This window comes from Gouania willdenowi, chromosome 18 (genome assembly GCF_900634775.1).
Source record: "Gouania willdenowi chromosome 18, fGouWil2.1, whole genome shotgun sequence".
Lineage (NCBI taxonomy): Eukaryota > Metazoa > Chordata > Actinopteri > Blenniiformes > Gobiesocidae > Gouania > Gouania willdenowi.
In genome coordinates, this window is record NC_041061.1 from 13,906,490 (window position 1) to 13,931,579 (window position 25,090).

General features: G+C 37.3%; 1 protein-coding gene across 6 annotated transcripts in view; it reads right to left on the bottom strand.

Annotated features, from left to right (window-relative positions):
* Window positions 1-25,090, bottom strand: part of kcnip4a (potassium voltage-gated channel interacting protein 4a) — a 168,091-nt gene that overhangs the window by 109,483 nt on the left and 33,518 nt on the right. The window contains exon 1 of one of the 6 annotated variants that reach the window (XM_028474275.1): window positions 14,161-14,795. The exons of the other annotated variants lie outside the window; for them this stretch is intronic. Within the exon in view, the coding sequence (XP_028330076.1) occupies window positions 14,161-14,245 (85 nt within the window). The 5' untranslated portion in view covers window positions 14,246-14,795. Of the gene's footprint in view, window positions 1-14,160; window positions 14,796-25,090 lie in introns of those variants that run through there. 6 annotated transcript variants of the gene reach the window in all.

Genomic DNA, 25,090 nt, shown 5'->3' on the forward strand with positions numbered 1-25,090 from the left:
TAAAAGAAAAATTAATCGGAGCACTACGAGATTAAAGTCGTAATATTTCATGAATAAAATCGTAATATTTTGAGATTGAAGTCGTAATTTTTTGAGAATAGTCATGACTCATGATTTGATGAGAATAAAGCCGTATCTTGAAAACTGACAACAGTGTGGTGATGATGGGCCAGAATGCTCAGTATTTCACCATGTGTGAAACCTAAAGACAAGTAGAATCTCACTAAATATTCCACATTCTCCATGAATGTATTTCAATTTTATTCTCATAAAATTACAACTTTATTCTCGAAATATTACGACTTTACTCTCATAAAATTATGATTTTTTTAAAGTACGACTCGTCTAAAAATATTACGACTTTAATCTCATAAAATTATGATTTTATTAAGATATGACTTTTCTTCTCATAAAATTACAACTTTATTCTCAAAATATTACTACTTCAATCTCGTAGTGCTCAGATTTTTATTTTATTTTAATGTGTCCCTAATACGCCGTTGTATTTATTTAACTTATTGTTGTCACGTTAAATTGACAAAAGATAAAAGTTATTTATTAGATTAACTGATATTTCAAAAACACTATGGTCCTTGATCTGCTGATTTAGTTTATTATATATAATAAAACTATCTATTATTTGGAAGAGCCCCTTTTGTTTTCTGTATGTGTTACAAACACAGATACTACAACGTTGACACTTTCATAAAATGTTGATCAAAATGTTACGACTTCAATCTCATAAAATTACCGTTTTATTAAGATACGACTTTTTCTCATAAAATTACAACTTTACTCTTGAAATATTACAACTTGACTCTCGCAGTGCCCACATATATTTTTCATTTATTTATTTTTTTTAAATTAACTTAACAAGTTAACGGCCATAATACGACGTTAACTTATTGTTGTCGCGTTAAATTGACCAAATTTAAAAGTGATTAGATTTCTGTAGCTAAAAACTCACTGCTATAGCATGCGTTACGCTGCCTTAATTAGAAGCGCGGCACAAACATGAAAACGTGTGTCTTGAATTGATTGAATGAAAACCACAGGGAAATCTACAGTGATTGGCTCGACTACAAGCGTTTCTTTACAAGGAACCTCACATGGAAAGACTGCCATGTCCATGTGTATAAAACACACCCATGGCATAAAAAAAAAAAACCCAACATATTCATCAGATGAAAAAAGATTATTCAGCAATGTAACAATACATACTGTAAATGTATGACTAAATATGTAGTGCTCTTGGCTTTACTAGATTCTGTGAGAACACAACAACAGATGACAGAATAAGGCTCAACATTTCCTTTGGGCTCTTAGTTTATTCACAGAAGATGGCAAGAAGAAAATTAGACTTAGTCTAAAAAAAGATGAAAAAGGCAAAAGGGTGATCCATCCTTATTAAGTGTAAATCTAATAGGTCAAGCAGCCAGGCTATAGGCTGGTCGGGGGTGAACTGGTGCAAGAGAGGGAGCCAGGTTTCTGCGGCACTGGCCACTGCAGGGGCACAAGTACCGTAACAGGCAAACACAAACACAAACAAACACCCTTTTCCTCTGTTGCTTTGCATTTAAATTGAATTTGCAACAGTCTCAGAGGTGCATTGTAAACGCAGTGTTTTGAGGAGACATTCTATGAAGATGCATTGGCTTCCACAGAGAATGCGGTTTTAATTTTGTGCATTGCTTCTCTTAACCAACGCGTGTACATGCACAGCACAAGCAGAATCTTATTGGTGGTGGGGGGTTTTACATTGTCAAAGATTTATATAAAAGGAGCTCAGCCATTTATTATACTGACATGGTTTTGCTGATACAACCTGAAAATGTACCGTAGTTTTTTTTCTTTCAGTGTAGAAAAGATAATGAGTTGGAGCCAAAGGCACATCACAACATTTTTAACCGAGGAGCCCAATGTGAATGCATTACAGCTTCAATTGCAGAGGTCAAAGGCTGTGGAGCAATAATAATAATCTGAGATTGCATTATTGATTTAAAGTTCAGGTAGGTGAAATAAATCTAAAATGAAAGCTGGTCTGACTCAGACACCACAGGAAAATAATGTCTATTCATAATTTAAGTAAAAACAATGGAGGAGTTGATGCTTGAGTTGTGTATGGTTAAGACATTAAGAAATAAATGTATGTTATGGGTGGTTTGAACAAGGAGTTAAAAACTCGCCTACTTGGTAAAAAGAGATATTTATTATCTACAGCAGGTGTGTGAAACTCATTTTAGGCAGGGGAAAGGGGCAATTTCAACATTATAATAAACTAGTTTGCAGTGCACTAAATTATTTGTAATGTAAAGCACAAGCAAAAGGAACCTTAAAATCATATTTGCTTAAATTTCCTTGGATTTTGTGACCAATTTTTATTTAGTTTGGGGTAATTTTTAACAAAAATTCAACAATTTCAACAATTTGAACCGCCATCATGTGAAAAAAGCACAGGAAAACTGAAGTTGAACCCTGACAACTAGTGTAACGTTTTACTGATTTTGTGTATTTGGAAGGGACTAAAATATTTACAAATGGAATTGTTGGTAAATTTAAACTTTTTGTTTCCTCCTGCAGGTCAAATTGGATGCTCTTGCGCAAGGGTGTAAAACTCCGCTAAGGAGGCTGAAATGCTCACCTTCGTGGGCGTGTCTAATTACATGTCAATCACGGCAGAGAGCTTCCTGGAGGCGCGGCTTCTCCAGCTCAGTGCCGCGTCAAATTCATCATCAAAGTGGGAACGAGTGGGAGCAAATCACCCTCTAACTAACGATCGAGGGAATCAATGAAAAAAACACTTTGGGCATGTGTATGAAGCCCTAATAGCACTTTTATAACGTTTAAAGCACAGAAAAGTTAATTTAGCGTAACATGGGCCCTTTAAGCTAACACTTTAAGTCTGAAAACAACTCTACTAATTGAATAAACCACAAAAGGAATTTTGTGACTCCCAAGAAAATAGACTTAACATCCCTTTATTTTTGAACTCCTAATTATGAGTCCGTGGCCTACTTTAAATCAGCACCCAAAGCACTCATACATCCAAACAGGCGACGTTGTGTTGTCCCACAAGCAGCGTACAATAAACACTGAAACCCTACTATACGCCTCTCGCGCAGACCAGACCATCACTGAAAGCTGCAATGTAACCCATTAGTAGGTTCACTCTCTCTAATTAATCAACTGATAACTGCCTTCTCATAAGGAGAAACTGAGTGAGAAACCTTGTTATGATTTATCATTCATGTTGAAGTGCTGAGCAACCCGTGGTTTACTGTTACCTGGTGTTGTTGAAACAGACTTCGTTGGGTAAGTCATGGGGGCCAAAGGTACAGCTGTCTGTTGATTGATGGAGATGGGCCCTTGTTTTCAGCTTGGTCGTCAACAATGAGCGCTGCCACAGAGAATGACTGATTACCACAGAGGTAACCCATGGAGGGGTATATGTATCAGACATCAATTCTGGCAAGAAAACAATCATCTTCCACGCACTGACACTGCGACTCTCACCGCCATTACCATGGATATCCTGTGTTCATAGTCTTTTAGTGTCCTCCCAAAATGATGCCAATAACACTAATAACATTATCCGTGGTTTCTGCATTTTCACCGACGGGTAGCAGTAAGGTGCCACTTTGGAGGCGCCTTGGGAGTAAATTCAGGGTTTGAGGTTTTGCTGGATTTCCAACAAGACCACTATGCCACCACTACCTCACAATGCCAAGATCATTCACTAGACAGCAGTTTTTAAACACTTGACAGCCACTTAAATATGTGCATTGATTAGAAACTAAATGGGAAACCTGAAAGCTGTGTTAGGCACTGGGCTGTACGAAAAGAAGCTGAGTTTAGTCACTTCAAATTATTGTTGTTGAGTGGTTCTCGATGTTAGATAGGAGTTTATAGCCCTGACCAAGTTTTTAAGTTATCTCGAACAGAGATTCTCAACCATGGTGGGTCGGAACCCAAAAGTGAGTCACGGACCTGTACTGGGTGGGTCGTGGACAGCTGGTCAGAAATACATAAATACTAAATGTCTCATGTTGGACTTTTTCTTTTGACAGACATGCTGTGAAATGCATGTTGCACAAGATGATGCAGTATATGTGCACTTTCAACAGCTATTTTTGAAGAACTAAATTTGGTTGGTGAAATTCTTAAAAAAAAGTGGGTCGCAATTTAATGACCGTGACAAAATGTGTGTCCCAGGGTGAGACCAGTTTAGAACCCTTGATCTAGATGGTTTTATCCAAGCTGGCACACAGTACATTGCCTACAATGGAATTAAATCCTACAGGAACAAGTTCCAAAGAAGGACAGATGGGGAAATAAATCAGTATTTATATCAAACTGTTTTAATGGAACATACGTCTACTCGTTGCTGATTTTTAGGGGTATTGTTTTTGTTGGGAAAAGGAATGAAAAAAAAGTAGTATTTAGTCAAGACGTCTTCAGCTGTACCAATTGACAAACTAAAGAAATGTTAGTAAGCTGTCCATTTTCTAACCCTCGTAAGAACTAGTGTTATTTGTCAGCCATATTGTCTTGGCTGCAAGAATCTCTTTGGAAGTATCGCACTGTGAAAAGGTCAAAACTTACAGTTAAAGTGGACTAACATGATCTCATTTTCATTCTGCTACTTTTCCATCTTTTCATTTCTTCTGCTTTTATCCAAGCTTTTGACATTGTGGAAACTGTGAGGGGAATTGGTCATGGTAAATGTTTAATCTACAGCCAATCCAAGAAGGAGCAGAAACCATCCCGAAACATGAATTTTGATCAGTAAATTCAGACAGTGCCTGAAGGAAATCAAATACATAAAACATATATTCAAAAAAACAAAACACAAAAGGAAAAAAAAATTTAAAAAAAGAGACACTAGCAGGATAGAATTTCCTCTTTAACACGCAGCCTTGTCTTTTGGCAAATTCATTAAAACGTATCTGTGTGGGAGAAGCGGCTTATTAATGCCATCCCTCGTGTCTCCACTATGACCCTTTAACGTGTATTGATTTTTTTCTGCTGCTCGCAAGATGTAGCAGGACTGCAGACCTTGTAATGGCCAGTTAACAATGCATGGCCAGGACATTGTCTCTCGTAGTAAAAAAATAAAAAATAAAAAAAATAAAAAACATCTCTCGGGCAAGGATTTCATTTATGTAAACAAAGTTCCACTGATAGTGTGAAACAAAATGGTCTTTAGGAACCTTCAACCTAAGAGATTAAGTGTAAGAAGGGAGATAAAGTTAAGCACATTGGGCATCAACCAGAATAATATTGGGAACCTAAAGAAAATAAATTGAGTTCAAGCTTTTAAATGTAGGTGAACACTCATCACGACCACTGCACTGAGAAAGAGCAAAGAGGAAAAACACTGAATTAAAAATAACTATTTCCCAAAAGTTAACAAAAAACTCACATTTTAAGCAGTTAAACAACAATACATTGTGTTGACAGGTCTTCTGTGTTTCTGTTAGTCACATTTCACATGACTTTGTTTTGAATCAGCCTGTTTTTACCTTGTACACAAGACCGTAAGACCTAAAAATATCCCTGCCATTCGATATCTCATTTACCAACATTAGTGCAAATGGGAAAACTGATTATATGGACCAGCAAGGGCTAACCGACGAAACCACAGCCCGATGTGAAATCTAAACACAGATGAATGAGTTACAACGTGATCTGAGTAACGTGTAGAATGGGTGCATTGCACAGGTGATTTCGAGGTAATGGCTAGGGGTGTCTCGATCCGATATTGATATCAGATATTGGTCCGATATCAGCCAGAAAACGAATATCTGATTATATCGGACTGCATCTAAAATCTTAAAAATATATTATATTTACTCAATTGTAGAATACTGTAGATATTATGTAGAAGGTTAAAATGTATGTAACCAATTGGTTAATAATAAATGGGTCAGTTTTTCTCATCCCTACTGTTGCTAACTGTTTTCTGTTTGAGTAACATCACTTGATCAAGCCTTTTTTAACATATTACACACTAAAAAATACTGTAAGTAATAAAATTATGTATGATTCGTGCTGATACTCAAGGCTGCAATACTGGTATCGTATCGGAAGTGAAAAAGTGGTATCGGGACATCTCTTGTAATGGATGTAAATACAAATACTTAAGACTAGTTTGTGTACATACGGTACTAAGGTTTCTGTAATGATGGAAAGAGGGAAACAAAATACAAAAACGAAAGCCTATAGAAATGTGTCAAACTCAGTCATAAGTAGTTGTATTAAATATTGTGGGGGCAAAGAAACTCACCAAGCACACCATCCATCGTAGTAGTTTTAATTTAGTGGCCAGCTCATTGTTACTCTAATAGCTTTGTTCATTAATTAGGTAGCAGGGCTAATGAAAGACCGTTTGTCTCCATCCAACAACAAGGAAAGGTTTTCAGTGACCAAATGATCTGTATTAGCTCAAAGGAGGACAAAGGACAATTACGGTAAATGGACAAAAGGGAAAGCCGTGACCTCAACAGCAGCGGAGTGAAAACCCGAATCCTCCTTAGTCAAAGAGAGCTAACCTTACCACAACGCTCATTTTCACATTCTATTCCCTTGCAATCCTATTGTACATAAAGTCTGATTTTAATGTACTGCCTAAACAGAACATAACAGCCAGCCACACATTTTTAAAGCAGGGCCATCAAGTTTAGTCATTCTAGGACATCAAAACTTGGCTCTGATTAAAAGTGCCCTCAGATCCAAATACTCTGAACTACTTTAATGAGCCAAGAACAAATCAGTGCTTCTCTGGTGTTGGTTTACAACAGAGAACCAGAAACCTGAGGAAGATATGTGGACGCAGTGAAACAAAAGAAACCAGCCATGCCAGGAAGCTACAACTGACACTTACATCACAGTCAAACATCTTCCACCCCTGAACTCAACTAATGCAGTGAGCCTTAAAAAGGGGTTTTAGTGAAAGGTCAAGTTGCAATGGTAAAAGAAAGCAGTTATCTGATCATGTGACCACACTTAATGATCCATTTTTTTCTGGAATTACATTCAAAACAGTTCTGATTTTAGATTAAAACTAACATGAAATAATATTGAAAATTATGGAAAAACATTTGAATAATAAACAATTTTAAATGGCAAATGAGAGAGATTTGAAGATCCTGTATGGTACTTGTTAATAACTCATAGTTGAAAGAATTTGGCCAATAATGAATTGGAGGCTAATTTTGCAACGCAAGTTCCACAAACCCCAAATACATGTATTTTTATCCAACTACCTTCTACACTCTACACCCACTTAGTTCTACAAGTAGGGAAGACGTTTCCAACTTACTTGGAATTAAAGGACATTGTTTACACCAAGTTTAAGACAGGTTGGGTTTCTAAATTAGGAGTTTTCTGATTCTATGTTTTGGTACTTCAGAAAGAAACATCAGTAGCTGGGAGATAATGCATTTGAAGAATAAAAATTCTACCAATTTGGGTGAGTATAAATTGAGTTTATAGCATTCAGATCAGTACATCCTAGGCAATTTTGCCTACAAAGAAAAATCTCAGATGACTGCAGACATCAGATATATTGCCAAAAGTGCAACTTTATTGCTGTGATTGTCCTCAAGAGTTAAAATACATAGAAAATCCCAAAATAAAAAGTAAATGAGGCTCTGTCATTCAACAATTTCAAGCTTTATCTCAGGTTTAAGCAAAAGTGCAACAGCAACTTCACAGTAGCTTAAATTTTCTGATTAAGAAATCAGATAACTATATATTTTATAACATATAACATTACAATTAAAAAATAATAAACTCTTCCCTTAGCATCTCAGCATAGTGTGAATAAAAAATGAACATGCCTGTGGCACACATATAGCCTACTCAAAGGGTAAACAAATGTAAACAAAGAGGGGGCTGGCTCATATTGGAACGCCAAAAAGTCTGAAAAAACGGTGACTATATATATATATATATATATATATATATATATATATATATATATATATATATATATATATAGTCACCGTTTTTGCAAAATAAAAGCTTTTATATACATATTCGATTAATAGATTAAATCGATTTTTTGCCCAGCCCTAGTACATCCTCTTTTGTCCTACTTTTGAACCGCCTGTATTCAAAGAGAAGCTCTGTTGATCACAAATAATCCTGCGTCGTGAAGCAAATCGGAGCTTATGCAGATTGGTTTTATTAACACATTTTACCAGTTTCAATTGAATAATCAAAGCATAGGTCCTAAAAAACAAGTACTTTATTAATCAATACGTTCATTTTTTATACAATGTCCTGATGCATCTATACCTGAAAAGAGCAAAAGTATGAAATCTAAAGCCTTTTTATTACAGTATGTGCTTACATTCAGTCAACAACTGCAAAAAGTGGATAAAAATGTATTAGTTGAGCATCTGTGTACAAACACCTGCATGATTTAAAAACACTTTAAATGTATGCGTGGCATTCCTAAACCAGTCCAGCTTTACCCATACATATGGGTAATGAGTCATACCTTGATAAATATGACGGTGTGTAAACAGAAGTAATGTAGTGGTGGATCTCGCAAAAGTGCATTTCATTAGTCAAAGAAAAACAGCAGCAAACCTCGTAATTATCTCAAAAATCCAGAGGTTTTTCCCAGCTGTGGAGGAGTGCAGGTGGTAGGAGACTGTTGGATGGAGTGAAGTGTGTGTTTCAAACACTTTGGTGTGTCAGAGCTGTCTTTGAGCCTGTTACAGTCACTGAGGGGATGTCTCGTAGTTAATATAAAAATAACAGATTTAGCTACACATCTCAACTGAACCATAAGACATATGCTCTTCTCAAAAAAAAAGATAAACTTTCATATTCTGCTTAAATTTTTGTGTTTTAAATTTTGACATCCAGCTGTTTGCTAAAGCTAGACAATTAACCACCTATTTTAAGGCAAAAAAAGAAAAAAAAGCATTAATCTAATATTGTCACAAAACATGTGCGTATGGGTTTAGTTCCTGTCATATAGTTATTTCCATTTCAGAAAGTTAAGTCCCTCATATTACGTTAGATTTTGTGCAAGAATTGACATTTTGTCTCTTTGCTCAACCGTTTGTAAATGGTCGATACTTTCTCAAAACATGCATGTGAAGGTATATTCAGTGTCATATTGCAACGTTTGCATGATTCTGTTTGAAAATAGTAAAAAATAACAATATTGTCATTACCATTTTAGACAGTGAATTCTGTAATGCTCACTCTCAAATGTATGGCTGATGTCCAGTATGGGATCTATTGGCAATGCAAGAGGAAACCCATCTGTAGTCTATTGTTGCACATTGAATACCAACAGTAATAAAGGGATTGCTGGGTTGATTATTTAGTTTCTTCTTGGTTGTAGAAGGAGCAGCAAAGGAGTTAAAGCAAATCTCTGAAGAGTTCAATAAACAAATATTTTCCTGGATTTAAAATAATAATTTACATCCTTAAAGTATAGTCCCTGTACCAAACGAGCCGTAGGTGCTCCAAATAAACAGCTGTTAGTCAGACCTGATGCCAAAGGGTTGGACCGTGCCAGGGCCTCATGGATATAGGCCAACCATCACAACCAAGTCGGGTGGTGATGGGGGGGGTAGAGTTTGGGGTCCAGAGGGTTGCATCCCTGCAGTTGGCAGATTATGTTGTCTTATTAGCCCCATCGACCAACAAAATCCAGCTATTGTCAGGACAGTTAGCAGCTGAGTATAAAGCAACTAGGATGAGCATCAGCACCTTTAAGTCTGAGGCCATTGTTTTCAGTCAGAAAATAGTAGATTGCCAACTCTAGGTCAAGGGAGCGGTCTTACTCCAAGTGGAAGAGGTAATTAATCATCAGATCTTGTTCCCGAATGATGACTTGAAGAGTACAGCTGATCAACCGGCAGATCAGAGGTGTCTGCTATTATGCAGATGCTTAACCGGTTTGTCGTGGCGAAGAGAAATCTAAGCCAGAAGGCGGCACTCTCTGCTTAGCGGTCGATATACGTTCCAACCCACACCCTTATTGAGGAGCTTTGGGTAATGACTGAAAGTCCAGCTGAGGCCTGACTAGGCTGTATTGGAAAGATTATACGCATCTGTCGGCTGGCTTGTGAATGCCTTGGGATCTCCCTGGAGGAGCCCGTGAAAGTGGCCAGATTGAGGACCGTCTGGGCCTCTCTGCTAAGGATCTTACAAGACCTGGATAAGCATCTGAAAACAAGACAGAAGAAATGACCGTGTGACCGTTTTCTTTGCGGCTTCGACAGCTATGACCGGAGATATTGAGAATAATTGATAACAACCGCTGACCACTTTGTATATGTTTATTGATTTGTTGGAGATACCAGCCAAGAATGAAATAACTGGCTTCAATGTTTATTATATTGTAGATATTTATCATGTTTAAAATGGAGTTCCGAAAGTCCTCTAAGTTCTGGTTTAGAGTATAAACACTGGCTTCAATACTACACAGACATTAGCATGAAGCAAGTCCTCTTCAAGCTTCTTCTTTGCTGATTTAGCTAGACATCTGCTGGAGGTGGGGGGCAAACAAAATGCCTCTGAATGGTATTTGCTGCAGATCACTGCATCCAATAAGTCATCATCTGTAAAAACCAAGGCATTTTAACTATTCAGCATTGTGCCAGCATGCAGAAAAGTGTATTTTCACAAAACTATGCCAATACATTTTAGTCAACGATACATCAAAATTGCAGAAATAACTCAACTATTTGCTTCATTCAATTAATGGCTGAGAGGGCATATGTCGGGGATGTCAAACTGATATCAGTTATGAGCATGTGAGCCTAAACCTGATGGAGAGAAACGGATGATGCATTACTGAAGCTGTGGTGCCTGACAACTGGATGCTCAGAGAAGAAGTGATCTGTAAAGCCAAAGAAAGTATCACACTGATACACAGCAAACGGCAGTTTTTATTTTGTTCTGCAATGCGACAAAACCACAAAAAGGTGAAAGACAAGTACTAAACCTCTCACTTTACAAGTCAGTGAATTGACCCCCAATTGAATAGATGTAGATAAAAGAAAGCATCATAAACAGAGCTTTAGCACATCTCAATGACCCTGACGATGTACTCTGCGGACTGTTTGACTAATGTGTCACAGACGCTGTGGTGCAAATGTTGCAGAAGGTGAAGATTTCCCCTGTTGTGAGCAGCCAATAACTTTCTGCTTTCAATGCCTTGAATATGTGCTGACACTGCTGTTTGGATTTATAACTTGGGAACCTTCGCCTCTGATTAGTTTCCTCTTTTTCTTCATACAATTTGAAAATCCAAGGCCTCTGGTGCCACATTGGTGGAATGAATATGAATGGTGGTTTCAGGACTCACACAAACACTTCCGTTGCAGGTATTCAAAGTCATTATTGATTAATTAATGATTTTATTTGCTCAATTAAAACACCATATAAACTCACTGATGATTGAAACTTCCTGCCTGTGAGGTTTACTGCTCTGTATACAAGAAGGTTGACGTTCATAACTGGAAATACTTCTTTATCTTTCATTAAATTTCATTGTACAGGGAAAGACGTTTCTTTACTGTGCACATGACTATAAAAACTTCAGGTGTAACAAACAGAAGATCCACCACATTACTTTCACCTTCCTCCTGTGTTTGTGCTGGCCTTGGCAACAAAATGATCAATGAATCAGTGACTGTGGAGGAGTTCAAGCGCAATGAACATCTCAATTAAAGTCCCATGGTCTGTTAACTCACTTCATCCATCATACTTTGCCTCTGGTCATCTGTAGATGGCCAAACCCCACACCCTGCAGTCAAACTCCATTCACATTGATTTGCCTAACAAACCACTAATCCAGTAATGATGTAAAAACAACAAGTGCACACTACTTAATAAATGATGAAATGTGAGAATTGATGCAGCAAGACTTCTTCAACTACAAAGAAAATTAAAGACGGGTGTGGTTTGTCCAAAAGTCTAGAGAAAGTGCCAAATTTGTCCCGCTAAATTAAAAATTGCAGCCTTCCTGTTGAATTCAGGTTTTAGGTCCAAATTACATTTTTGCTAGTCACAGTCCACTGCATATACCTACTGAATACCATCCAGCTCGTTCAAACTTGTGAAAAGTTACAAACTCTAGGTGGCGCTAACAAGTCCTGAAATTGCATCCAAAAACTCCATGAAATTGCGGGGAACAGCCTCAAAAATCCAAGTAAAAGAACAATAATCATAAAAACCCTTACGGGAACAATAGGGCCTTCACACCACAAATCAGAAAAGTCATTTATTGTATTTAACATGTATAATTAGTGCAGTAAATGGACTATTTGTCTTTACTTTAACTGTTTACCCGACTGTTTCCTAAAGAACAGTTGAATGAATAAATGAAACCCTCTTCTTGCTGGAATTACTAAGCGGAAGTTACGGAAACATCAAAGCAATCAGCAGACACCTCTGACAGACTGGCAGTTGAAACATGTCAGGAGATCAAAGTGGATTTCCTAAGGAACAGTTGTCTGAACAATACAATTTGCCTTTGCTCTTGTTACAATTTTTCCACATGGAAATGCCACAAAAATGGTTGAGTCGCACAGCAATGAGCTATTGGTTTTGTCCACAGGGAAATTATTACACGATCAATAATTAATTACCTTTGACACTAACAACACAGAACAAAATATTAATTCACAAATTCCGTACTTTAAGTGAGCATAAACCAATGCTGTGTTTTGATCAAGAACAACTTCAAGAGAAATGACTCCTGAACAAACACTAATCACGTTATCGCCAAATGGGAATTGCAATCGGACCTAAACGACTGGCTGGTATCCATGGAAACCAAGAGCGTACTCCTCTGGGCCAACGCTGCATGCTTTTTGACCACCAGCTTGTATTCAGTGTGGATGGGAAAGATGAAATGCTCCACTATAGAGTAGCCCATTGATGAAGCAATTCTGTGGCGACTGTGTCACTTCCTCCCCTGCTGGTTCCCACATCACTAAGGTCAAGGAGACTGGAGAAAGTAGGGCAGGGCTCCATCAAGCAAAAAATAGATAAATCTCCCTCTAGTAAAAACACTGAATTTCTAAAGCTCACAAGCAGTTGGTATTTCATTAGCAATGTTCACAAGGCTTCTCTTTGAAGCTTAACACCACCTAATGTGATAATCAACAACCTATTCGACAGCAGCTGGGATAATACGAGAGAAGATTCACAAGACCCAAATGTTGTTAGGTTTGTTAGTTGAGCTCAGCAGACACATCGCACCATAAGGAAGCAAAACACCAGAGAAAATGTGCACGTTGGTATCATTTATTCTATGTTGAATCTTTTTAATAATAATAATGGCTTATATTTATATTGCGCTTTTTTTGAGTAGGCTCAAAGTGCGTACAGAAACCACTATTCATTCATACCAGTCACTCACATCGATCATACCAGTGATGGTAAGCTACAATGTAGCCACAGCTTCCCTGGGGCATACTGACAGAAGCGCGACTGCCATATCGCACCTATGGCCCCTCTGACCACCACCAGCATTCTTACCCATTCATACGAGGCATTGTGGGCAAAGTGCCCTGCTCAAGGACACAACGACAGTGACTCGGATATGGCGGGATTCAAACCCCCAACCCTTCGGTTATTGGATTATCATATTATCTACCACTAAGCCACGGTCGCTTAATCCGAGAGCAAAGACTATAATACAATACAAAACGAATCCTGGTAATCCAATGATTTGCTTTCCGTCTTATTAAAGTCTTACCGAAGATGTACAACACATGGACAACTTTTCCCATTTCGATATAAATCAGCGTTTCAGCTTCAGTTCATGACTTCACTTGATTTTGAACAGACTGAAACAAGCTTTTACAACCTTTAAGCGTTTTTTTACAATACACACACCTCTCTTGCCTCTGCTGCAGTCTCACATACACACACGGTCACACTAATATGATGCAGAGGAGGTGATAAATCTGAAGCCACTCAGGAATTCCTCACAGCACTCAAGGATCGGCTTTGAGAATGTAAATGTAATGTACACATTGACTAGCGTTTATGGCAGAGGAGCGTGGAAAAAGTGAAACAAGAAATATCTTCTTTCAAAATAGGAAAACAAAGCTATAGAGATGAGAGGAAACCTTAGATATAAGTGACAAATGTGCCACCCTCAAAAAGTCTTACCATTGTTTAATGAGCCTGTGATGAGTCTGAACAGGTACTGTGCGAATTTGAAGATCTCCCGCTTGCACCTTTTCCTGCAACTCATCTTTGCTCCAGGTGCGGAATGCTTGCAAAGATCAGCACAATAGGATTCTGGCTTCAGGATTAAAAAGGAATATACAACAAATCCGGAAAGACTTCTTCTCTAACAAAGTCCCACAGTCGGACAGGTGTTCGCTCTCTTCACTTCTCCAGTCCCTTGTCAGCTTGGCCCTGATGTGTGCACTTGGCAGGAGAGATGATCATGAGTGAGTTCAGAGCAGTGCCTTGAGTTCACGTGGCTGGTTGTGCTTGTATCCAAGATCCTCAAGGGTAAGTCTGTGTGTCCAGCACAGGGAGGGAATACACTCCTCTGTCAGGTCATTAATATTTCCTTACCGGCGATCTAGCACACTGAGGTAGGTCCTTACCACTCACTCACTCCCCAGACTTTTTAACTCCTTTGGACAAATGTGACAGTCTTCCTCAGAGTTATCCCACACTCCGACTTTACAACGCTGCGGTTATCCACTGTCTGTTTCCCTCACTGTCTCAGACACACACTCCCACACTTGATCTTGTATAGTGCGCCTGCTGCTCACTCTACTCGGCACCATCTGTGGATGTTTTACCCTCGCTGACGGTTGCCATGGAGGTGTGGCCTGATTGGCCAAATAAAAGAGGAGGCGAAAAGGAGAGAGATGGCAAGCGACAAAGAAGTTGGATGGCGGGGGGGGGCATGTCCAGCTTAATGAATCAAAGGCATATAATACGTGATGATTGTGTAACCGCATACAACAATGAGTGATAGAAACTAAATAATAAAGGCAACCACACTGGTTTGTGGTTGTAAATAATACACCGGAGAGTTCTCCAGTTGAATAACTCCATTTGGAGGGAGAATAAAAAGGTGTGGATGCCAGGTTGGCTCCATTTCCTGTCAGAAAATGTTCAAGGTCGTTATTAATTATGACTGGCCGGCTATATTCAGCATGTGCGATAACATTAGAAGAAGTCAAGTGCATCATATTTTCAACTAATTAGCTTTCATCCATACTTCTATTGCACTCATCTATCAATGCCAAGAGATCCCATCTGAAAAGCGTGTCGTTAAATATTTAACCGATTCCGTTCATCTGTGATTGCACTTTGTTTCCTCAAGAAAACACTGAATTTTCAAATTCCTTAAAAATACAGCTCAACAGGGTTGTAATGTGCTAAATTAAAAGTACTGTAAAGCCTGTAAAACAAAGGTTTGACATGAGCAAAATGCTCTACAGGTCACTAAACAGATAGGGGGAATCTTTTTTTGGAATCATAAATTGTTGATATCTTGGATTTCTTATTAGCCCACTGTGCAGCATCCAACAGTGAGGACTTTCTCCCACAGGCTGCAATAAAAGAAAGGTATACTTGCTTCAAGAAAAATTAATATTTGAAGAACCAGAGGTATTGCGTGATATGTTATAGTAGATCAGAGCGCTTCATATAAGTGAGTTATATACTGGTACCTGTGGGCTGCAGTGGCGTCTTGACTTAGTGTAAAGTGACTTTGTTTCATAGCAAATTTCTTTTGAAATATCTTCCATTAAATGGGTCAGTACAACAAAAGCTTCTTCACCTCCAACTGACGGGGCTAAAATGCAAATCAAGCTCATTATTTTAACCTCCACACAGCAAATGTTTTAATACCTATAGTGCAAGACACAAGTAAGTCTAAAACAGAATGTCTTGTTTTGATAACTTGATGCAAACTGTTTCTCTTCACCAACACTTTCTTACATTTTTGAGACACCTCTAAGGCAATCACCCACTGAAAAAACTATTTGGTTCATTCTGTGTGGAACGTCATCACTGTCCCTAAGCCTTTCATTTCAGTTTGTACTCTTGCTATTAAAAAAAAAAGTGTTCCTGAGTATTCCACTGAGGCACTTTTGAGCAGATACACCAGTAAGTCACAGATTTTATGCGGGAAAACAAGTAATTTCAACATTAGTGTTCCGTAGTTTACACACGTACATAAAATACAAAATATGTAAGAAAGTGACAATATCTAAGCAATAAGTGACAGATATCAAGATTTTTACTTTAATTTTTTTAGATTTTGTGACCAATTTCTATTAATTAAAGAAAATATGTAATAATTTGAGAAAAATTTAAGGTTTTGTAAGAATTTTACTTCTTTTTCAACAGTTTAAAATTACTGCAATCATACGATATAAGCTAAACTGTGAGCCCCTGCAAATACTGTTGAGTTTCATTTACATAATGATTCATGTTGTCTGTCATTTTCACTTTCTCCTGTGGGCCATATTGAATGCTCCAAAGGGCCGGATTTGGCCCGTGGGCCATGAGTTTGACAGATGTGCTTTATTGGGTCGAGACCCTATTTTGATATCACAAAACTCCAGAGACATTTTTTTTAGTGCTCAAAGTGACAAGGGGTGCCAGCTCAGATATGATTTCTACTGCATTTCATTTGAACTAGATTTCTATTTGAGAAAATGAAAGTCAAGAATACAGTTGATTAAGATTGCGTGTGGTGATGTGTTTTCTTCCAATTACTAGACATTTCAGGCGACTCAATTTGAAGTTTAGGTGACCCCACAAGGTTGAAAAACGGAGATGCACCAATGTAACCTCACCTTCTCTGAGGATAAAGATGACCACAGCTCTACTTTGGTTAAGGTTAAACAAAAGCTGACTAAATCCAGTGACATATACTGTACATTGTTGAGGGTAAAAGCTGCTCTTCAGATGTCACAGATTGTTTTCTACAAGCTTGAAAACATCTCAGATCTACCAAAGCCCCCCCCCAAAACCCCTTGTTCCCTTGTTGACCTAAGTGGGATGTGTGGGACAAATCCTGACATTCCAAGCCCATATACAGTAAAAAAAAAAAAAGTTGAACATGGGTTGTGTTTACCTTGGTCCAAGCAAAATGAGATAAAGAAACTTGTGTTATCAAAAGGTTTATACTGGAAACTAAAATTACAACATGTGTTCGATTAGTGTTAGCTCTTAATATATAATGTTTTAAATGGGGTTTGATTTCAACAATATGCAATGGCTTTGAATAAAAATAGAAAGTGTGTCCAGGTTTCCTCTATAAAGGTCCATCAAGTTCCTAATAAACTGAATGTGCAGTTATTTTTGTTAAAAGTACAGTACATGCAAAACTATGCCAAAAATAAAACAAAAAACAAAGAAATAAACTGTTTTTTTTGTTTTGCGGGAAAATGTATTACATTGGAGTCAACGGGGTGCATGTACTGTAGCTTCAAAGAACATCATAAGCATTGTTCCCTTCAGCTGAAATATAGTCCCTAAGGATCTTTCTTTTCAGGCACTGGAGCTTTTGTTTTTTTTTTATATGCGGTGCCCTGTGGTGATGTCAGTGGTAACATGAATTAGTCCACACCTAGAAGTTGACAGGTATATTGATCCATCTGAAAAAACACTGCCTGCAGGGGCTTTGGGTTGAGATCCACCATTATGACAAGAACGCACACCCCCAACCCCCGACAACACAGCGGTGCAAAAGCAGCTGGGTTAGTTTGAAAAAAAATATTACAGAGCATGGTTTGATTATACACGAAAACACACTGAAGACTATAGAGCTCAATTATAAACTGTGTTAGGCTAAAAAGCAGTTTAGTTCAGCAATAAATACACAAAAACAAATGGCGGACATAACTTTTCAGTCCTCAACAAACTGTATAATCAAACAAATATTTTTTTCCCATGCACACTTCTTGCATCTTCATGCACCAGTGGGCAGGAAGCTCATGTGCATGTAAAATTATATATATATATATATATATATATATATATATATATATATATATATATATATAGTGGCAGCTCAAGTTTGATTTTGATGTGCCAGAGAACCCTGTAATATACAATTTGTTAATGTCAATATATATAAAAAAGAGACAATGTAAGGAGCTTTCTCCATCCTCATTCAGTCATGTATTGCCTTCTACAAAAAATTATACATTATTAACAGCTTTACTTAAACGTTATAGACAATTTGAAGTAGTGTCTTAGCTTGTTCAGCTTGAGTCAAGAAGGAAAAAAATGTAATATTGTCTGATTTTAGTCATATGAACACCTTTGTAAGAAAACTAAATGAAAAAACATATGCACAGAATTTATATTTAAATGTAGTGATACTTTTGTTAACAATGAAAAAAATAATGTTCACGCGGGACAAAATCCAGCCAGAACTTGTTTTTCAAAACTACTCTTCTTTTGTTTGGAAGAAGGAACAAACCGAGAGAGAGCTGATTGCATTTTGAGGAAGTCAGACGACTTATGTGGTCTCGAGCACTAAATACCGTCTGTAATCAACATTTAACATCTGAAATGCATTTTTATTTAAAACTGTGGATTAAACAAACACTTTACACATTAAGTACTGAGGTACTTATGAATTTTTCTTGATGTTTTCACAATTGGGCATTCGCTGCAATAACTCACAATGGTGGTTTTGCATTTCACAAGAGGCTGCTAAACATTAAACATGGTTCATTCACTCATTTGCTTGTTTATCCTTTTACACCAAAAATACCTGCTCCATATTTCAGAACTTTCAAATAAACATTGATTCTGAACTGTTAGATTAATAAGAAAATGAAAGAAGAGTGTCTGCATCAACACTGGTTTCTGCTGGTTTTGAATCCAGCATTGTAGAAATACATTACCACGAGGTTGCAGATGTTACTAACTAAACTGGCAGCGCATTCAAGTAGAAGTAGAACAGCTAGTTCTGGGCTCTCTGCCTAAAGACTGCATAGACCATTTAAACCTAAAAAAAAAATAATTAAATGTTGCTATACAGAGAACAATTGTTAGACATGTTGACAATAAAAATGGATTTGAATCCAATGCAGAGCTGAGAAACACTCGCATTCCCATTATTTACAGAACACCCTGAGTAACTATCATCCTTATCCACCATCACATGTAGAAAGTTATCTAATGCAAACATGTTTCAGGATCACATTCTAATCCATCACCTCAACATCAGGTCAATCGTTGTAATAAGGACGTTCCTCTAAAAAGGGAGAATGACTAAGCTTTAGGGTTTCTTATTTAAGCCTGTTTTACACTCACTGATAATCTAATTGGTGCAGCGGGGCTCCCACATCCCTACATGACGTTCATATCTTGGCTCAAAGATGAAAAATGGCTGAAGTAAAAAGGGCTAACGTTCAAAGGCTAATCATTGCAAAACAGGGCATCTGTGGATTTTCTTTTTTTTTTCTTACTTTTTCTTTATTGTACAATCACAAGGAACTGTGCCTGAAACCAAAATCATCAAGCCAAATGGTTGCTATAGCAACCTTTATAGAGCGATTGAGCGCACCAATGCTGTAAACAGGAAAACTGCTGATCGATTTTGTTAATCTGTTGTCATGACAGAGGTTTGCTGGTTTGTTGAAGCAAAAAAAAGCAGGACCATCAATATCAGCAGCTGGTCTGTCAAATAGTTCAAACAAAGCTTCCAGTATCGGTTTAGCAACAATACAACAACTTCAGATTCAGATTCAGTTTATTTGCCATTTGCAGTATAAAACCACACTGGGAAAAAAAAAAAAAGTAGTCAAACATTCATTCATAAAACATAGAAAACGGTCTTAAAAACTAACAAGCCACATAGTTAAATAAGTTTAAAAAAAGAGGATACAATAGAGTTTAAAAATTACATTGTGAAACGCACTTAAAAGGTAAAAAAATCAAAGTGCACCATTCAAAGACATCACAGCTTGTAGGAAAAAAGCTTTTGCTGTGGCAACATTTACCACATTTGATGGCGCGATGGCTCCTCCCAGAAGGGGGAAGTTCAAACAAGTCCCATGCAGGATGCAGAGGGTCCTTAATGATGACTACTACCTGAGACAGAAGTCAGAAGTTCCACACCGATGGTCCTACTGGCAGAGCGGACAACACCAATTTAAGACTTTCTATACCACAGCGTTAGAAATTTAAAAGAATCTGCTTACTGAGAGTAAATTATTTCAATTTACGCAGAAAGAAAAGCCACTGGTGAGACTTTTTCATAACAGTGCTGATGGAAATATTGGGTAATGCAAAAGCTCATTTTCATAATGGATTGCTTTTGAGAGACAAAGTGTAAGCATTGCCAAGAACTGAGTTGATCCACTTTTTTCTACCAAAAAAAGCCGTACAGTATCAACAAATTTAGCAATTTCAACCTCAGAGGCAAGTTTGCTAAATTGGCCTCTAAAGATCAAACTTTTCATATTTGTTTATCAATCTTGCTACTGGCTTTAAATCACTTAATGCACCACTTTTTATTAATGCCAACTGTGGCAGACTGGGACTCGCTCACATGATCTGATAAATTAGAATAACTTTAATTTCCAAAGTCGTCTTAAAGTTACAGAAGCTTAACAAACATCAGTCAGCCTATGTTTTGGTTATATTGGGTTTTCCATTCAGAAAAGTATAATAAAAAAAAAAAAATGTAATTTTATTTTTATTTAAAATTAAAGATTGAAATTCAAGGCATTTTTCTTTGTCATGGTCGAGAAGTTAACAAATTTTAAAAAGCGGTTGATCTTCATGTTTTGTTTCGAAAAGCAAAAATGTTAAAAGACAGAAACAAAAAATTAAAAAATACATTTTACATGGAGCGAGCGGAAATTGAAGCTTTCAGAGTAAGAGCTCGTATGAGGACGGTGGTGTGTTCCCTACTCCTGACTAAAATGTTTTTAGATTGTTGCTTTGTCATCATTTTTAACATGGAAAAGATTTCACTAAGCACTTCAGTGAATTTATAGTTGGAAATGATTCATCCATTACATTTATAATACTGCTAGGGGAATAAAACATTATTAAATATGATTACTCACCTGTTTATGCATAGAATTTTATTACATCGTAGTTTCTGTGATTAAGAGCCATGAGTGAATGTCACCTTACAGCCAGGTATCAATGGTCCGCCTCCTTTCCTTCTTTAAAATCAGTCCACAACAAAAAAAAAATTCAAAATCCTCAAAAACGCAGTTTTTTCACCAAAAATTGTCCAACTGGAAAATTTTCTTCATTACCTAAAATCCCCATATTAGTACCAATGTTTTGATGCATGAATTGTTGCTGGGTTATGAATTCAGATTTACGCCTACATAAAATATCAGAGTCCAAAAATAGACTTTTTTAAAAAAATTTAATTTTTTCACCAAAAATTATCAAATCAGAAAAGTTTTTGCACTAATTTAAAGCCGTGAGTGAATGTCACCTTACAGTAAGGTATCAATGGTCCACCTCCTTTACTTCTTTAAAATCAGTCCACGAAAACATTTTTTGAAAATCACACATTTCTTGTCTTTTTAATAACCATCTTTGAACATAAAATCTACGATAATGACCAAAACATACACAAGAAGACCAGTGACAATCATCCTAACTGTCAACTGTCTTTTACCTTTCTTACACTTAAGCCCTCCGTTTTCTGATACTAGGTAGGCTGGATGGCTTGATAAGTAGTGTGAGGAGGTTTTATGCAGCACATCAAATTGTGCTGTAAAACAAAAAAAAGGCATTCATTAGTTACACGTGCTAGTATATTAAGCTTAATCATAAATGTTTAAATTGGGAGCAAAAATGCAAAAGTATGAAGTAAAAATGCATCATTACACATCCATCATCTGGTAAACATATGCACACTTAATCATCACATGCAAAATGCAAAAGCAAAGACCATGGTGTGAACGTAAGAAATCAATGCCATTGAGTGGCCTTTTGGACATGGAGGGTACAAAAATGAAACAGTTCGTTTCATGAATGCAAATATTAGAAAAACGTAGACCATCACTGCAGATTAGGTTTGGCTAATATCCAAACAAACAGAATTACAAAAAGGTTTGTACAGTGTCTCGCTCGGAGGACTCGTGAAAAACATATGGGATGCCACTTCACGTTAAAATCCATTCCCTGCTTTGCATGCACTCGATCGACTGAGCTGACACGCGGCGCATCTGCATTTTCCAATGATGGATCATCATACTGAGCATATGGCAGCTTTAAAGAAAAAAAAAAGAAGAAGCCGTGTTGCCCAAATGTTTATCAAGATGTCCACTGCAGTCGGTCTTCATCGACATCTATTAATCATTCCAAAAAAAAAATATTAGGCAGAATTTGTTTGGAAAAGGTCAAAACGGAAAATTGCTGTAATCTTTTTAAGTGCAAACGTGCTGATGGTATAGTTTAAAATAGGATGGTGAAATCTGAAATGGGATCCTCCGTCTACTCGCAGCACGAGCACAGACCTGTATATCACAGCCATTACTCTTTAGGAACCCCGCTGATCTTTTATCTACACTCTCGCCAGATGAAGGCTCCTAAACAGGTCAATGATAAGGTTGATTCACTTTCTATTCTCAGCCTCACCAAAGCTAAAAAAAGGACTGTAATAAACAAAGAAAAAAGGTTTCAACCCTGGACAAAAGCAACCCTCTTCACCTCTTTTCTTGCTTATTTTTGCAAGCATTCTGACTGTGTGATTTGAATTAAAGAAAATGAACTTCCATTCATTTTTCAAGGGGCATTAAATTCAAATTAGAATATCTGCCGACAAAATGACTTTACCGCTACAAAACTACTTAGGCTAAATCGTCAAATCAAAGCATCGTAGGAAAAAATATGAACTTGATGGAGCCAGCAACAATTAAATGTCTGGAATAATTAGATGTCATAAATGAGATCCTAAATTCTAATTTTGTTCAAACATTTGAATGTGAAGCCTGAAACAAAAAACAGTTTTAATAGTACTCTGAATTTAGTTGGCAGTTTTTTATATTTCTGGAGGTCCAACACCTCATTATCAATCTTCTGTTCTTCAGGCTTACATGCAACAACTGTGATTGGTTCAGAATAATAAATAAGTAGGAAGCCTCATTTTTAGACCATCGGAGTCTAAGGTCCGATGGTCAAGTTTTTTTTTTTTAATCAATTCATGTTTGCGATAAAAATAGCCCTTCACCTCCAGCTCTTTAGCATTTTTAGCAGTGCCTATATTAGTTAGCAAAGCAGGTCACCTTCTCTGCAAATGGTAAACTCAAACAGTACATTGTATAATGTGAGGACAAAGGAGTTAATGCATGGGGCCTGAGCTGCCTGATAATGCATGCGTGTGACCTGCATACAAACATCAGTAAACGCTAATGTTACCGTTTTCAAATCATCTTCATCACATCAGAGAAAAGCTAATATTCACTAATTTTTGATTGCCTTTTTTCATTTGTGACTTACAACAGGGTAAACAGTTGACTGCATCGATTCCTATGAAAACAAAAGAGTACGTCTGGGCTAGGTTAAAACTAAACCTCAACACCACCAACAGGCAACCAAGTTGAATAAATGAAATAACCTTTTTAGTTGTGAAGAATACACATTATACAGGGGAAGTATTTGGAATAAACGGCAATTATTCATCTACTTATGTAAGTTTTGAACTACAGCCATCTACTGACACGGCTAATGCATAAATATGGTCAGAGTTGGAGGATATAAAAGGTGGATGGATAAAGGAAGATGAATCAAGTTTGAAAGATCCCCATTATTTTAAACTTTAGACTTAAAATCATTTGTTTGTTAATATTCTTTGTCATCTTGACAAAGTTCAACTCTTAAATTAAAAAAAATTAAGGACTATTTAGGTTTTTTCCTGTTGGATTTTTAAAACTAACCGATTGAACACATGGAGTCTGAACTACGAAGCTGGATATACCCGGGATCTCTCTCCATTAGCAGGCTTCACTTAACCAAACATTCTCTGTCAGCTAGATCTTGTACTACGAAGCAAGATATAAACACGTTCACTTCAGAAACTTCAGCCTTTCAGCCTGGCGATGGGCGAGTTAGGGTGGTCCAGAAGAGGGGGTAAAATTTTAAAGTGCACTAATCCTTTCTGTACTCCGCTGTTTTTTTTTTATGTTGTATTCCTCTCTTTATATGCAGAATTTCATCAAAATACAACAATGCGTTCACGTGAAACGGGTGGATATTGCAGCATCAGACCAATCACATAAACGAAGAAACTGTGTCGAGCAACTTACATCAAAAATGAGGAATAACTATTTAAAAATATGGAGAATCCATAATTCAGACCAAAAACAACACTGTCGCTGCAGAAAAAGCAGGAAGGAAGGAATGCAGGTAGGAAGCTGTCCACACTGTTAATGCGTAAAATCATGAGATTATACAATATTACTCTATGGGATGATAAACGGAGGGCGCTCTGATTACTTTCACTTTATTAAGGCACAGACATGTTTCTATTCAGGTAGTGCTCCCTAATTTATCACATACACTGGGATGACAGCAGATGTAAATCAATATCTTTCCTAAAGGATGTCATCGGTAAATTAAAGGATTGCATTTATCCATTAATATTCTATTTTTCCTAAGTGCAGCTGTCAAAACTGCGCACTAACCGCGATCTTTTAACAATGGGCAGGTCATTTTCCAAGAGAAATGATTGGTCAAGAGGTGGGGGTTTCATACCTGCTCATATCCCAGCCAGAACAAAACCTACCTCCGACCAGGTTAGTCGATCAGCAACAGCAATTTAACCTGGTAAAAAGTTAACCAGAATAACACCGATAACAACAACACTGAATAAATCCCGAAAGTTAGCGCGATCAAAGGAAATCCATCTGTGTAGTACAGGCCCATGATGACAAAGATGTAGAGGGAACATGGAGGAAAGCGTGAAAAACATGAAGAAAAACCTGATACATCCAAGCAACGATCACATCAAGGCCAGCAGTGGAAAGAAGCTTTAATCTGCTCTCCAAAGTTTCATCACTCAGCTTGAGTGAGGAGGTCAGCGTTCATTTTCTGTGAGAGCCAAAAATAATCATGAACAGCGTTGGTCTCA